The sequence below is a fragment of the Pavona decussata genome, unplaced genomic scaffold (genome assembly GCF_977016875.1).
Source record: "Pavona decussata unplaced genomic scaffold, jaPavDecu1.1 SCAFFOLD_242, whole genome shotgun sequence".
NCBI lineage: Eukaryota > Metazoa > Cnidaria > Anthozoa > Scleractinia > Agariciidae > Pavona > Pavona decussata.
In genome coordinates, this window is record NW_028145647.1 from 260,211 (window position 1) to 276,631 (window position 16,421).

At 38.9% G+C, this 16,421-nt stretch overlaps 1 protein-coding gene across 1 annotated transcript in view; it reads left to right on the forward strand.

Moving 5' to 3' along the window:
• The first annotated feature begins 38 nt into the window (after positions 1–38).
• The window catches only part of LOC146457496 (superkiller complex protein 2-like), a 31,824-nt gene continuing 15,441 nt past the window's right edge, over positions 39–16,421 (forward strand). The window contains exons 1-18 of the mRNA XM_085091912.1: positions 39–153; positions 671–801; positions 1,712–1,821; positions 2,843–2,960; positions 4,681–4,795; positions 5,204–5,272; positions 5,784–5,858; positions 6,736–6,866; positions 7,845–7,893; positions 8,401–8,444; positions 8,761–8,898; positions 9,193–9,338; positions 10,958–11,104; positions 12,339–12,423; positions 13,181–13,287; positions 13,806–14,046; positions 15,676–15,888; positions 16,260–16,334. Of these exons, the coding sequence (XP_084948038.1) occupies positions 141–153; positions 671–801; positions 1,712–1,821; positions 2,843–2,960; positions 4,681–4,795; positions 5,204–5,272; positions 5,784–5,858; positions 6,736–6,866; positions 7,845–7,893; positions 8,401–8,444; positions 8,761–8,898; positions 9,193–9,338; positions 10,958–11,104; positions 12,339–12,423; positions 13,181–13,287; positions 13,806–14,046; positions 15,676–15,888; positions 16,260–16,334 (2,007 nt within the window). The 5' untranslated portion in view covers positions 39–140. The remainder of the gene's footprint in view (positions 154–670; positions 802–1,711; positions 1,822–2,842; positions 2,961–4,680; positions 4,796–5,203; positions 5,273–5,783; positions 5,859–6,735; positions 6,867–7,844; positions 7,894–8,400; positions 8,445–8,760; positions 8,899–9,192; positions 9,339–10,957; positions 11,105–12,338; positions 12,424–13,180; positions 13,288–13,805; positions 14,047–15,675; positions 15,889–16,259; positions 16,335–16,421) is intronic.

The following is a 16,421-nucleotide window of genomic DNA, read 5'->3' on the forward strand; positions in this document are numbered from 1 at the left end:
GTTGGAGAGGGATTGAGGAGAGTGGTACCCAGTTTTTTCATGGGGTCTCGGTTAAGATGGCGAACAGGGAAGGGGAAGATTGAATGAGGGCTAAAATGTACATTTGGTGCTGTATTTCTTGTACGTAAGGACAAAACAGTATGGCAGAGGAAGGTGAGTATCCATATTTTGAATACAATGGTTTTTGGTCAGACGTGTTTCGCTTAAACTCATTATATTAAGTTTGACTCCTGTGGATGATGAGCATAAATAAAAGGCTATAGTTTTAATCTCTGGGCCACACATCCAATGCCCCCAAGGGGGAAAGGTCCCCTTGGGCAAATTTTGTTTAGTCTGTGCTCCAAATTCCCAAGGGTCAGAAACTTGCCTTAAGAGAACAGAACAGTACAAGACAAAGTTGCATTTTTTTAATTATTATTTCAGCTTGTTTCTATGTTTTTTGTCTCTTCAAAGTTACAATCAAATCCAAAAAACTGCCATCACATTCTCTGGTAACATTTGTAATTATGCCCATTGTAATACACTGTATTAATATTATCTTTAAATATGCTAAATAAAAGTAAATTCATTTAAAAGTATTCAAAAGTTCCAAGGAATCAAATGTATTTCTTTATCCTGATGTCATTAATATGTGCATCTCTTGTCTCTTGATTGATGAATGGTGCACAAGGAACACAAGGGGAGGATGGTTCATTGGAATATGCTTTTGACCTTCTGGAAGTTGGATGTACAGGGACAATTGAAGTGATCCCAGATTCAATCAACAAATCATCAAAGAAGGAAATAAAGCCACTGACAACAGTGAGTTAAACTTATACAGCCATTTTATTGATCATAATGAGGAGTTGTATGATGTCAGTATTGGTTAAATGTCTCTTCAAAATAATTTTTGTTTGATGTACATGTACACAGATGTTAATGGGTTAAATGACTAAAGTAAATTTGTTTAATATTATACCACATTTCATCAGGTAATGACTGTAGTCTGAGGATGATTTTTTAGCTAAGTAGGCAAATTGTTAGGGGATTCTTTCAGTCCCCTCCTCATGAGGGAAATAAGTGAAAATACAGTCTGAAATAAAAGAATGTCAGACTCCTTAATTTCCTCTCTCCAAGTAATAAGATGTATGTATACTGTATATGCAGTTAAGCATTCACACTTTGGAAACATTTCAAACCTCAAGAACATTGTTTTAATGCAGGGTTTGATTAAAATCCGTACCAGAAAGTGGCAGACCAACTGTACATTATTAATATATTGCATAACCAAGGAGATGAAGTCCTAATATAAAAATATGGACCTAAAATTTTATTACTGCAATAATATAAGAACATTCTTAACACTTTCTTTCTTTTTTAATTAAGTATTGTTTTTTTTTAGTATTTATATGTTCTTATCAGCACTAATTGTTTGACTTCAAAATGATGTTAATTCAATGTTCAAACTTTGTTGGTTTTTAACATTTTAAACTTTCAAAATGTTTTTAACAAGAAGTATTTTATCACAGTATTTTATACATGTAGTTAAATGTGTAAAGAAATGACTCCTTATTCGTAAAGTTTTATTATTTATCCTAAATGCATTAATTTATTGGATATTTTATGGTATGAGTGTAAGAGAGGCATTTTTAGTTGAGGTGATATCAATTTAATTAATAAAAATAATAATATAGTTAGTAGTAATCATCAGCCTCTCTCTTTTTCTTTATAGCTTCCTTGTGGTTTGCCTCCTTTGTTTGCTCTGGATTTAAAATCTGATTTGGAGAAATATCTTTTGGATCCCTCATCACTACCCATTCATGACTTTCATAAAACTCAAAGGTACAGTACATGTGTTGGTCAGTCACAAGGGCATAATTCAATTCAGTATCCACTTAGGACTGGATAATGGTCCCTTGAAAAATCCAGAATCTTCTGAAATTAAGGCAAAGTCTCAGCATCTCAAATTCTATAGACCTGGGCCCAGTTGTTCATCCGGCAGACAAAACGTGTGCAAGATTTTCCAGAGAGCCCTATAATTTGTGAATAGAGTAGAAGACATATGTCAAATTTAAGTATGGGATTGTCTGGAAAACTTGCCAAAAGTGTAGTTGGAGTACATTTGTTCCGCTGGATAAAATGGCCTACTCTTTCCAACCATCTTTAATTTAATGTTACAAGATAGTCTTTGGATTTTATCATTTAAAATTTGAAGACTTGTTTGATTTCACCACAACTCGGTCTACGAGAGCAAATTCATCAATACAAACTCTATGTCAAGCCAGCACGACTCAATTGTTATAAACATTCTTTTTTCGTTAGAACTGTCAAACTATGGAATGAATTACCAGGTGATATAGTGGAAGCTGATAGCTTTCAGCATTTTAAATCTAAGCTCAAAATGTATTTAAATATTTGACTGTAAAGATCTTGATTTATGTATATTTATTTTTATTTTTATTGAGGGAGTTTTCGCATAGGGCTTACCTCTAAACTTCCTTTTCTAGAAGTACTTTTTTTTTATTTTTATATATAGTCTGCTTCTGGAATAAATAAAGTATGTAATACTATGTAGTATGTATGTATTCATTAGCTGGGGGTGTCCTACTGAATGGTACAAATTATCTTATCCTCAATGTGATGCTAACCTACATGTAATTATTAGTTTCCAGATATCTGCTGGATGATTGTAGTATAATACTGTAAGTTATTATCACAGTGGACAGTCGTGTGCAGTAACAAATCAGTAATTCCCTATTTTTCCTTTTTGAGTCTGCAGCACTTAATTGGTTCTGGTTTCCAGAACTGATCATAACCATTAAAACCTGCTTTTACAAATATCGTTTTCTTTTTTCATTTTTAGATTTTGGCCCCGTCAAAGAGACTCAGAGAGTTTATTCTTTGCAGATGTTTGCCCAGTTCCATCAACATTAAAAGTGGAGAGAAATCCAACAACAGGAGAGCTTCTTGGTTATAATGAGGTTTTCACTCAATCACTATTTTTTTTTAATTTAGTTTATTTATTCAATCACACTGATATAAGTTACAGAAAGCGCATAATAATTATGCGCTTTCTCTTTCCTAATACCTTGTTGTAATTATTACAACAAGGTATTAGGAAAGAGGGAATCAGACAAATTGCATCTTACAACACGTACAATAAACAACCTGATTATATTACTGACTAAATTTTCTCAATAAAATATTACTCATAAACAAATGAAACTGTGCACAAACCACAATATACTCAAAACACACTTGCAAGATTTCGGTGTTTTCATAGTTTGCAGTATATTTTCCCTAGTGTCCTGTATGTGAATTGTTTTGTAGTTATACAACTGAGTTTCAATTTGTAGCTACAGCTAGGCATGTACATAAACAGTTAAGTCTTCAGGAGTTTATGCAGGAATTTTTGATTGGAGGGGTCCAAACAATACCTTAAATTACACGGTAGACACCTTGGAAAGTGCCTCTTACAAAGGTGTATCGGTAGGCTATAACAACTTAATTCTTGTACACTGCACAAAATCTGGTCACTGTCTGTATCGGCAGTAAGGTAGATTTAATTAATATCAACCACTGAGGGCAACTCCTGTCCAAATTGCCAGAAAGATTAAGGAATTCAAGGAACTTGTCTGATTAATTTTATGTAGGTTAATTATACAAGGAGCTGCATGTTGTTTCTCTTCAGCCATGATACATTTGATCATTTAAAAACAAAGTTCCGGTTTGAAGGGGGCTTCTGACCTGCCAGATCCCCCCCCTCCCCCCCCCCCCCACCTCCACTGGATCTGCCACTGGGCTTGTAAGGTGAAGATAAGATTGGTCTGACACAGACCTGTGTAATCCAATTTATACAGTCAATGAACTGTGTAAACCTCGCATTTTGATTGGTCTAGAGGAGTGTGTGAATAGAGTATAGACGCGCGATTGACATCATTGAGTGGTGTGACCGGCGCACGTGATCAGAGTCTAGAGTCCAGCGAGAGCCACTGGTTAACAAAGTTTTGCAAACTATTTTTGCGAGTAGCAGACAAACACGGGCAAATTTTCGCAGCCGGAAACTGCCCAAGAAAAAATTGGACAAAGACCGTTGAGAGTGACCTCAACTGGGATAGGAAAGCTAGAACTTTGTTGTGACATGAAAAGGAAGCATATATTTGTCGAAATATGCCGCGGATAGAAATCCGGTAATGGCAAGTAATCGATTACAAATCGCAGTGAAGCGACTTACATGCTGTAATATTTTTGGGTCAGGATTTTCTTTCTGGAATAAAGGTTAGTTTTAAAAATATTGTTAGTGAAATTCTTTTTGATTATACTCTAATTTAGAAGATCACAATTGCATGTGTGTAGTAGTCTAAAACTGAGTTTGGTGGAAAGTTTTTGACTCAGCTCCGGCAACGCGATGCTAGCTCACGAAATGTGTTCAAATATCTTGGTTATTGTATAAAACAAATAGATTCCATTTTGCTATGCGTCTGTACTCTGATAATGCACAGAGGACATCAAAATGTGGTGAGAACATCAGTCACGCTACTTGCCTGCAGTTCGTAGAGTACCTCTTTGTTCTCACCACGTTTTGACGTCATCTGTGCGTTATCAGAGTACAGACGCACGGCAAAATGGAATCTATTTGTTAAATTATTTTGAAAACAGTGAAAGAATCATGATTGGAATTTCCTTTAACTTACTTACTAGGTGATGTTGACAGACACTGGCTGTACAGCTAGAAATTCCATGTCACTTTTGCGGCAACCTGGACCACTTTCTGCCTCAGTCAGGGGACAGTCTACCAATTATCCTTTTTTACCAGGTAAGAAAGTTGTTTAAAATGTGACTCTCAGTTGCAGCATGCTAAACCATAAACTAAATTGTGTTGTCCAAGAAAAATATGAGTTCCCTACCACTCCCAAGGAAGGGTTTGTTTGGTTTTGGAATCCACCACCCCTGAGGAAATTACAATTGAAGGGGCGCCTAGAAAAAATCCCTAAGTGACTTCTGATAAATTGCTAGATTCTCCTTCCAAGTTGACTTGTATTCATGTGTGAAACAAAAGGAAAATTTGGCCTTACATGTATATCAGAAGTCACTTAGGGCCTTACTCTGCACACCCCTTCAGTGTTTTTTTTTTATTTTTTCAAAATCACCCATGCCCCATTTACTCTTAATATTAAATTGTTTTTTGTACCATTCAAGCAAAGATTTTTTATTTTATTTTCAGGTGGTATGGAGACTCAAGAAACTACAAAACCAGATCTAGTATTTGATGGAGAGTTGAACTTTGAGAAAGGTAATTTGTAAGTTAATAATACCAACAGTTGCAATTCTAATGCCTAGGAAAATGAAATGAGGGTGAGTGGGTGTCTGCTATGTAAACAACTACTCAGTCAGGTACTTTCTTATCGTTCAAAGTTGGTGAGTGTTCTATCTTTCCCTTGCCCCCTCCCCCTACTTATCCCACCGCATCCCACCCCACCCCCTACCAACATGGAAGCAAATGAACTTTTAAGTCATTCATTCATTCATTCATTCATTCATTCATTCATTCATTCATTCATTCATTCATTCATTCATTCATTCATTGCTTCCTTCCTTGCTTCCTTCCTTCCTTCCTTCGTTCGTTCGTTAGTTTGTTCGTTCGTTCGTTTGTTGACATGCATACTGTAACTTAACAATAATTTTTTTTACATATTTCTGCATGACAAATTCTCCCGAAGGTGCTAAAAGACAATAATAAACATTACTTGTTTTAGCTTGACTAGAATACATCTGTACATAAATATCCCTTTTTGTACCTTCAGATCTTCTGTGTGTACCACCAGGCTTTCAACATGGTGCTTCATTCACTGATGCAGAAGAAGAACAAAAACAGCAAGGTTGGAACATACCTACCAACAATACAGAACGTGTACTTACAAACCTGCATAAAGAGACTCAGTTTTTGCTAACTGTTGGCTTAATGCAGTTGTTGCGTTATAAAGAATAAAATGAAATAAAAATAGAAATCATAATACAGTGGAACCACCCTGTTAATTCAGCTACATGTATCTCATTTTAATGGTCATATTCTTTCAGTCCAAACTTTCATCCCAAACTTTTGCAGTCATTTTCTAATCTCAATTTTTATGGTTCATATGTAATTAAAATACACATGTAAGTAAAATACCCTAAAATTGCCCTGATGCCAATATAAGCCAACTAATTAACCCACAGAAAGTTAATCCTTCCAATCAGGACCCCTGACCCCCAGAAAATAAGTCCATGGACTGTTAAGTGAACCTGTTTAAAGCTGTTTAGCTTAGTGCTTCAACCTGTTTCAATAATTTATTTTCAAATCTGACCAATTTCAAAATGCAAAATTCCCTCTAATCATAAAGTTCCCACCCCTCCCCCCCCCCCCCCTCCCGCCACCATCCCTAAAGGAAATTCCCCTAATTGGGTCTTTGGAATAAATTAATGTAATTGCTGGGCTTATGTTTAGCATTTCACTAACAGACTGTATAGTTCACTGTGCAATCCATTGTCACAGCGTACATCAAGTGAGTAATGGGTTGGGTGGGTTGGATGAGGTCGCTAATGGACTGACAGCTGCTGCCAGCAGCACCTATATATACTGATGTCTAATCTCACCCATGCACTGGAGTTATGTAAACCGCATTTGAATATGTATAATTATATAAAATGCGGTATCAGGTGGATACACATGTATGAAGGAGTGGCTTTATGATTTGTGAGATTTTTTTTTATTTTCAGAGGAAGATTCATCTACTTCTGTTCCTCAAGTCCTCACCATGTCAGACATCCTTGCTGGGACCACACTTGAAGACCTGGAGTACAGTGATGAAGGAGATGAATTGGAGTCAGAGGATGATGACCTAGACCAGGTGAAATACGATAAACAGAGAATTTATGTGACCCTCATGAGAAGATTTGTTTACCCATGTAAATGAGAGCAAATTTTTCACAAATTCAAAAAAACGACAGCAAACACACTTCCTAAATCAATTTTTATGTGCATATCTGCTTGATTTATCAAGTCAGTAGAGTGTAAGCAGGTTAACATGTGCTGTGTGTGCCTCATTCATCTGGCTCTTTGAAAGTCTTAAGGGGAGATGCAAGCACAGATCCAGGAGAAAATATGACCATTTTCTGTGCTAGGTTCTAGGGGGGTAGCTTTTCCCTGGAAATTTTAAAATTTTAACCCCTGTACACTGTAAGTACCACTTCCTGTAATGTTTAAAACACGAGCAGCAGTGTTTTATCGGGATTTAGATGTGATAAAACATGTGCTGCGAGTTTTTTGAATGGCTTCAAAAACATTCCTGGAAAAGCGTGTGTCAAAAGTCAGAGTTCATAACAATGATGCTTTTGTGAACGTTGGAAATTAGCATACGAGAAAAACATTAAACACTGCATACTAATAATGTGGAGGTTTTACCGGGTTTTAAAACCACTGCATGTGATGTTTTATTGGCCATTTGATAGGTCAATGGGCTTATGAATTATTAATGAGCTTTTGAAGGGTTTTAAGTCACTCTGGTAGGCAGTTTTCACACTTAAACCTGAGAATTTTCTTTTATTCTAAAAATATCTTAAATTGTAAAAAAAATTGACCATTTTCTGTAAAACAGGGGAAACCCCCAGATCCACACCTGAGCCACACATAAAGAAAGATTTCTAACAATTTTCTGGTTTTCGGATGTCCTTAACAGACATACGACATTGTTGGGGATTGCAGTGTTGAATTTCAAATTAGCAACAATTATCTTTTTAAAAGAGAAAATTCCTTTCTGATGATAAATCTGGCAAAAATAATGTTTTCTCCTGTCTTTTGACTTTCTTGCTTATAAATTGTATTGCAGTTACCTGAAAAGGGTGAATCTGTTATTGGCACAGAGGATGTCACAGAAGGTAAGAGTGATTTACAAACTTTAAATTATGTAGGCACAGTATTGGATCCTGCAATATGTGAATCACATATTTCATCTTTCTGGTGAAATGCTTGAAATGTCCTTGCTGAAAAGTGTCACCTTTAATAATAATTATAAAAGGTCACACTTTTGAGCAATTATTGGTTAGTAATCTGTGATTGGGCACCTTGTTTGAACCAAAAGAAGCCTATTGAACGGGGAGTGCTATTTCTCTTCTTTCACTCCACTCAAAAACTCCTGATTGCAGGTTAATTGATTATAGATAAGTTTAGTTCTGAACATTTCTTATTCATCCCAACTGAAACAGTATTGTAATAAAATTTAATTGTGGTGTCAAAAGCCAGAGGTCTTATGTAGAGACCGTGGGGTGATGTATTTAAGGAAAACACATCCTGTTGGTGACAACCCAGGAATAAGTTCTGTGGGACTTTTGGCAAAGAGTAATTAGTCGTCATACATGTACTTTTAATTTCTTTGTATTTTAAAGGGAATCTCCAAGAAGAAGACAGTCTTGATAACTTCTTAGTGGAGGTAAATGTGCTTCCTGTAATTTTAAAACAAAGCCACAAAATGACCGATCTAGAAGATATGTGGGATCTTGTCAACTGACCGATTCCTTTACACAGTGAATCTTGACTCTACTATAGATACAGTCACGGGACAATATTAAATGACTGTCAAATATTTTCTATATAATTTTAGCAAATATTCCACTTACACTTGCTGGATATGATGTGATTTTAGCCAACTCGGACCAAATAAGAGTTGATCAATTGGTTTCTCTCACTAGCTGGTGCCAGCAGCTTTGTAGAATTTATTTTCAAGATTTCTCCTTTCTCTACTTTAGGAGCAAGACTCACAGAACAAAGTTAGCTCAGCAGCTCCTGTGACAGAGAAGCCAGCAAAGGAAGAGTGGGCTATTATGGTGAATGTGACGGAGCCTGTGAAGGATTTTCACAAACGAGTCCCTGATATGGCGCATAAGGTCAGTGCAATTAGTTACTCCGAGAGGAGCACCTCAAGTAAGTGAGAATTCAAGGAAGTTAAGTCTTATTTACCTGTGCTTTGTAAACGCAAGCGCAAATGTACATGTAGCGTAAACTGAAGCGTAACATGTAAAAATGGAATATGCAATAGGATGGACTGTGTAGCCGTATTACCGCAAGCAACAACCCATTTCTTGTTTTGTATGATAAAGGAGCGAGTGATAACATTGAATACTATTTTAACTTAATGCTCAGGCCTGTCAAACTTTTCATACTCTTTGTTTGACCTGCAGTGGAAGTTTGAGTTGGACACATTTCAAAAACAGGCCGTGCTGTGTTTGGAGAACAACGAGAGTGTGTTTGTTGCCGCTCACACATCAGCTGGGAAGACTGTTGTCGCAGAGTATGCCATTGCCCTGGCCAGTAAACACATGACAAAGTAAGCTTGTGTGGATAGATATTCAGGAGCTTACCGGATTGCTATACTAATACCATAATTAGGGATACTAAATCAGTGACATGCACGTTTCTGTAACGAACCCACAGCATTCAAAATGAAGTTGTATACTTAAGCTTGCGATCCTAGTTGTAATTATCCAAAGCTGGGAGCCAGTGCTCACTTAATTAACGGCAGTGAATAAAACGGAAGTAACGAGTTGGACTTGAAAGGTTCAAATCGACTTTTAGGGAATGTGATGTCACCAAGCAAGCGGTTGTCTCTTAGTCCTTTGAGCCCCCAGTGGGGCATAGGGCCGCAGCAATGACTTCTTTCCACTTGTCTCTGTTCTTAGCGGTTGCCTGCGCCTCTCCCCATGATAAGCCCATCTCCTTTAGCTCATGTTCAACTGTCTTCCTCCAGGTGGTCTTGGGCCTTCCCCTCTTTCTTTTGCCTGCTGGTGTCCACCTAAGGGCAACCTTGGATATCCTCTCCGGTGACATACGTAAGACATGCCCCAGCCATCTGAGCCGGCGTTTCTTTATTTCTTGCTCCATACTTGTACACCCGGTCCTCTGATACAAGTCGTTGTTAGAAATTTTGTTGGGCCAGAAGATGTTGCAGATCCTTCGCAGACAGCTGTTGTGAAAGGCATTGACTTTGCTTATGTCTCTCTTGACAATTCTCCGGCCATAAATCAGAGCCATAAAGTAGCACAGATTTGACGTTGCTGTTGTAGATGCGTACTTTGGTACTAAGGCTGTATTGTTTAGACTTCCAGATGCTTTTTAGTCTACTAAATGCGCACCTGGCTTTGTTGAGCCTGGCCTTGATATCCTTCTGGGCACTGTTATCTGTACTGATCACACTCCCGAGATAAGTGAACTCTTCAATGTGGTCCAGAGGTTCTCCGTCGATGTTAATTGTCCTTGTGGGACTTGAGTTGACGCACATAATTTTGGATTTCTTTTCGCTGATATTTAACCCTGTTTTCTTGGAGTTCATATTGAGATCGTCTGACATTTCCTGAAGGTGAGTAGTTGTTGAGGAAAGGATGGCAATGTCATCAGCAAAGTCAAGGTCTTGAAGGTGAGAGAAGATTGTCCATTGTATTCCATGGGTACGTAGGGAAGCAGTTTGTCGCGTCACCCAATCGATTGTAACAAGGAAAAGAATAGGCGAGAGTATACAGCCCTGTCGCACTCCGGATTTAACTGGAAATGCTTCTGTTATTGTGTTTTCGAGGATGATACTGCATTCGAAGTTAACGTAGAACATCTTAATAAGGGTGGTAATCTTAGGTGGTATTCCATATACTTGGAGGATTCTCCATAAGCTCTCGCGGTGTATGCTGTCGAATGCCTTCTGGAAATCGATAAAGTTGATGCAAAGAGGTGTATTCCATTCAAGAGCGGTTCCCTACCTCAAAATACATAATAATTGTGAAATTTCGCCGGCTGTAACTTTGATTCTTATCACTCAATTTATTTCAATCGTAGCACATCAATTTAATCAAGTTCTTTCATACTACGCTGCTTTTTTCGGGCCACTATTGCAAGAATTAGATAACTGGTAAACCTTCGCGATGTGGTTCTGAATCTGATTGTTGTCTCCATACACAGGACTGTGTATACCTCTCCAATCAAAGCTTTATCCAATCAGAAGTTCCGTGAGTTTAAGGACACGTTTGAGGATGTTGGTTTGTTGACTGGTGATGTCCAGATCAGACCTGAAGCTTCCTGTCTTATCATGACCACAGAAATTCTACGGTGAGTTGCTCGCTAATTCTTCAGCGGAAGAGAGCTTTCTAATGAAAGCCGTAAACCGCAATGGCTTTTCGCAGGTTCGCGGGAGCCTTTGCACCTCATTCTCCGCATTTTTGCTGCCCGCTAAAACGCATCATCTGATTAGTTAGGACACCCTGCACGAGATTTTAGTGGTATATCAAACACGAGAAAGCGTGTTTCATCAGATATCCAAACACTGAGAAGGAGGTTGAAAAAACGAGGCGCAGCCGAGTTTTTTTAAACGACTTCGAGATGTTTTGATATCTGATGGAACACACTTTCGAGTGTTTGATATGGCTTCTCAAATGGCTAAAGTTAGCAAAATTTTATGGTAATTAGGAACGCATATCCAAACTACGGTCATAGTAGTGATTTTCTTTGTTTTCTCTTGATGAATTATTAATGAGTTTGAGAAGGTGATTTCATATATAAAGCTGAGTCAGAAACAAAAACCCAGTGCTAATATAATATTTTGCTTGACCGATAGTTAAAAACTTCCCCACATCATATTTGCCAGTCTTGCAATTTAAAGTGTTGTTCAGTGAGAAAGGCACTGCTTGTCACCCTGTATTTCAGTACCTTAACTGTAATAAAATGGTAGAGAGAGGGTTTGGTTTTAGTGAAGAACAAACCAAAGCAAGCCAAACAAAACAAAACAACCCAGGCCTGAAATCTAGGCCATCTAAGGGCACTTAGTCCGGGCGGAAAGAATTAAATCTAGGCCAAAAGACGGAGGGAAAAAAGTTTTCAAGAACGAACGATTTCTGCCGGAATTTACTTCCTTGCGTTCCGACTAACTTTGCGCAGGTCTCCGTGGATGGTATTACAAGTAATATATAACACGAAGAAGAGTATTTCATCTGATTTGCAATCACCGAGAAAGAGGTTGAGAAAAGGAGACGCGGACAACTTGTTTTTTTAATCAACTTCGAAGTGATTGGAAATCAGATGAAACACTTTGGCGTGTTTGTTATAGCTTCTCAAACCATTACTAATTCTTCAGTGAAGGAATCCAAAACAACATTTCACCAAATTTTATGATAATCAAGATCACATTTCCAAACCTCCTTCACGGTAAGGATTTCCTTTGTTTTCTTCTCATGAATTATTAATGAGTTTGAGAATGTCTGTTCAGAAAATGGTATTTTAACAACACCAACTAACACCAACAACAGCAAAAGTACACTGTATTTTCGATGTTCACTTCTGTCCACAGTTCCATGTTGTACAATGGTTCAGACACGATACGAGATGTGGAGTGGGTGATTTTTGATGAAGTGCATTACATTAACGATGAGGAGGTAATGTTTATCCTTAATTTTTTTTGTGCTGGTCGCGGTCATATGAACGATGGCTTAATTCCATGGTAAAAAAGCAAAATCATTCGTGGACACTGGGACACTGTACTACAGAGCCAGTTCGCCGACGTTTACACTAGAATCTCGTTTACATTATTCTCAAACTTTGATCTCCAATGCTGAGTAGGTTCCCTGTCTTTGATCAATTTCAGCGTTTGTAACTTTACAAGGACCGAGCTAAAATTTGTAAATGTCGCATTCTTGAATGAATACTCTTGGGAGTCATCAGTGAGAGCTCCATATTGCAAAGAAAACAAACGAAGAAACAAAAAAACAAAAATCGTATGAAGGTGCAAAATCTGTTACCATTTTTGAATCCATGTGATCTCACAGATACCACCAGGGTGGAGGAAACGCGGGTAGGAGAAAGGAACACCCATGGTCGCCTCATTGCATAGAATCTAGACTACAAACAGTTCCTTATTTTAAGTGATAGCAAAGCGAGCCAACCACGCGAATACGCGCGAAAATTGACCCCCGCGAGGAGACGCGACGCGCGGAAGGCAATCCTCGCGTGGTTCGCTCGCTTTACCATCCCTAATAAAAAGTGAGGGACTACCCGCAGTCTACATAGGATCGAGAGGGGCTGAAAAATTCTCAGGGCTTGTCTAATCGCTAAGATGACGATGGTCCAGTTAGACACAACCGATACAATCCACAATCTTTATCATGGTTAATTGATTCATTTTATTCTGAACAGAGAGGCGTTGTATGGGAAGAGGTGCTGATCATGTTACCGGCTCAAGTCAAAATCATATTATTATCTGCCACAGTACCAAACACCTTGGAATTTGCCGACTGGATTGGGTGAGTGAAAATTGTGTCGTGAAACCCGTGCGCTATTATCACCTTGACTGTCCCGTGGAATCTATCACTGAGTTTATCCATTAAGGGCGCGTTCGATTCGCCGCATTTCGGACTAAGAATATAAGTAATACATTCGATGGTTATTACTCGTGAACGTACGGCAACGAGTCAATATTTGGTGTTTGTTTCTGCGTCAACGTTCCGAGAGAGAAAAAGAAGTTCTCAATTCTATATTTCTGAAATTAGTCTTGAAGTAGATTTCAACTGTCGGTTACATTTTACGCGCGTACGACGAAAATTTAAGTGGCCTTACCTACATAAATAGAATAACAAACGATGTTTGATGGGCATGTGTAAATAGAAAAAGTTGAGCGCCTTTCAACTCTTTACGTGTAAGCAACGGGGTCACACATGCGGTAAGATACGGCCATAAGCACGTACAATTTACGTGACAGTAGAAGCACTTTTAAGCCAAGCGGAAAACGATAGTAACTCATTCTGTTCTTTAAATCGTTCAGTCGTACCAAGAGGAAGAAGATTTACGTCATTAGCACCCCGAAGCGCCCAGTCCCCTTGCAGCACTTCCTGTACACAGGCAACAGCAACAAGACCAGTAACGAGCAGTTTATGATCGTGGATGCTAACAGCAGATTCCTGACGCGCGGTTACGAAGCGGCTGTGGCGGCAAAAAAAGAGCGGGGAGGGAAAGGGAAAGACGCGTATGGCTCCAGGTCCAATCACTCTACCAGCATTAAGGAGGTGGGAAATTTGTAGGTAGTGAGGGAATTTGTGCAACATGGATTACCTTATTACATTTCTCAGTTTCATCCGTTAAATGTCCGTCGTTTGACGTAGACCTTCCCCATTGACCTCCACTGGACCACGTTTTGCGCGACACGGTGCCAGTGCTTTAGGAAACTACCTAAGTCGTCCCTCCATCTCGTCCTTGATCTTCCTCGGTTCCTTGTGTGTCCCCGGGGCGTCCAGAACGTAATGCGGGTTGTCCAACGGTTATCTGTTCTTCTCGCTACATGATCAGCCCAATTCCATTTGCGTTTGCTTATCGTTTCCATGTATTACATGTGTAGCAAATGAACACTTCATGGAATTAGCGCGAACTAGAAAAATTTAATTGTGTTAACCTTAAATCGCGTTTCTCTCTTGGATTGTTAAATTCTGCGACCTTAATTAAATTGAGGTTTCTATTCTTTATACCTCAACTTCTGTGCAGGGCAAGTTATTTAAACAACACCTCTCTCTGCTTGACATTTTTTAGATTTCCTTGTACCACCAGTATTCAGTGTTGTTTTCATCATCTGCAGTCTCATTGTATTTGGGAAGAAATGGCTTTTGCTTGATAGAATACAAGACTTCCGCGCCCGGCCTGTGTTAATTTCTTTCAGTTGGAAATTTAGGCTTACCGAGCTTGTTCCTGTTGTTTTCTTGCATTTCAAACTAAAATTACCAACAATTTCGCTGGTTAATTTCAAAGCGTCAGGTTCCTATAATAGGTCATAATAAAGAAGCTGCTTGTCGTGAAAAGCTTACGTTCAATCAAGAGTCTCTTGGTTCAATCTATCAATAATCTACGGGCCTCTTCATATGAGCCCGGTCGAACGCGGGCTGGCTCGGTTTCCGAGATCTTGCCTCGCCACTCTTTTCTTTACAAAAATTTCGATGTGCTCATATGAGAAAGCGGGCTGGTCCGGTTACCGAGATCTTGCCTCGCCACTCTTTTCTTTACAAAAATTTCGATGTGTTCATTTGAGAAGGCTGGCTCGGTCGCAAAATCCGACATCTCGGTAACCGAGCTAGAAATTTTTCCCATATGAACACTCCAGCCCGGATACCGGGACTGTCCGTGACGAAACATTTTTCACTGCACATGGCTTGTAAGGTCGCTGACAAGTCGGAACGCGGTTCCACAAATATTTTGGGGGCCTTTTGGACATTTTTCATCTCGGTAACCGGGATTAAATTTCCCATATCAACAGAAGACAAAATTCGTCCCGCCTACCGGGCTCATATGAAGAGGCCCTAAGTTGATTTGGTTGCTTTCTGTGTGGCAAATTGCTCATTCTTCAGTTATAATGAATCTAAGGTTCTGAATGACATTTCTCTTGTTTAACATTATTTTTTTCCCCAAGGATCGTGTTGTCTGGGGATCTCAATAATGTTGAGTACGAAGAAGGACGGTTGTTCTTATTAAGATAAATTCTTCCTTATGAAAGAAGGACGTTTGTTGTTATTTAACATTACAGTGTGTTACGAAACACAAATTCTCTCTTTCCCAGGACTGTTAATAGCTTACTGTCTCAATGTTGCGTACAAAGGAAGGACATTTCTTCGTATTTAACATTATTCAACATAAATTCTTTCTTTTTCAAGGAACGTAATATCTGGCTGTCTGTGATTGAAATGCTGCGTAAGAAGGAGAAGCTACCGGTAGTCGCTTTTACCTTTTCTCGAAAGAGATGCGATGACAATGCGGACCAGCTAGGAAACCTTGACCTCACCACCTCCACGGAGAAGAGTTTAATCCATGTGTTTATTCAGAAATCTGTGGCTAGACTCAAGGGCACGGACAGAAATTTACCACAAGTAAGATTTGATAAACTACATGTTTAAGCTGTTTCTGTAATCTACCCTTTTTCGTTTACTTGAGTTTGAACCACGTAAGCGTACAAACAAAACAACAAAAACAAAACACACACACACAAAGAAAAACGGAACAAAACGCCTACATCGAAGCTCGAGAGGCAATTTTTCCGCGCTTTCCAGTAGCCCAATCTTCCCGCGCTTTCTAGGAGCCCAATTTTCCCGCGCTTTTCCAGGAGTCCAATTTTCCCGCGCTTTCTGATTTCGTGTAAAGTTAATTTTCTGTGTGAAAGTGCCCGCGCATGTTTGTTACATTCTTACCAACTCTATTGCCAGGAACTTGCTCTGTTTTTTCACGCGTTTGTTTGTTCCAGGTGTCTAGGATCCAGGATCTTCTGAAGCGCGGGCTTGGTGTTCACCACAGTGGAGTACTACCCATAATAAAAGAGGTAGGACGTTTTGTTCTGGTAGTGACATAACGGAACAGGGAGGACGGGAAATTACCTCGTGTGACCGGCGTGACAGCTAAAGCCTGG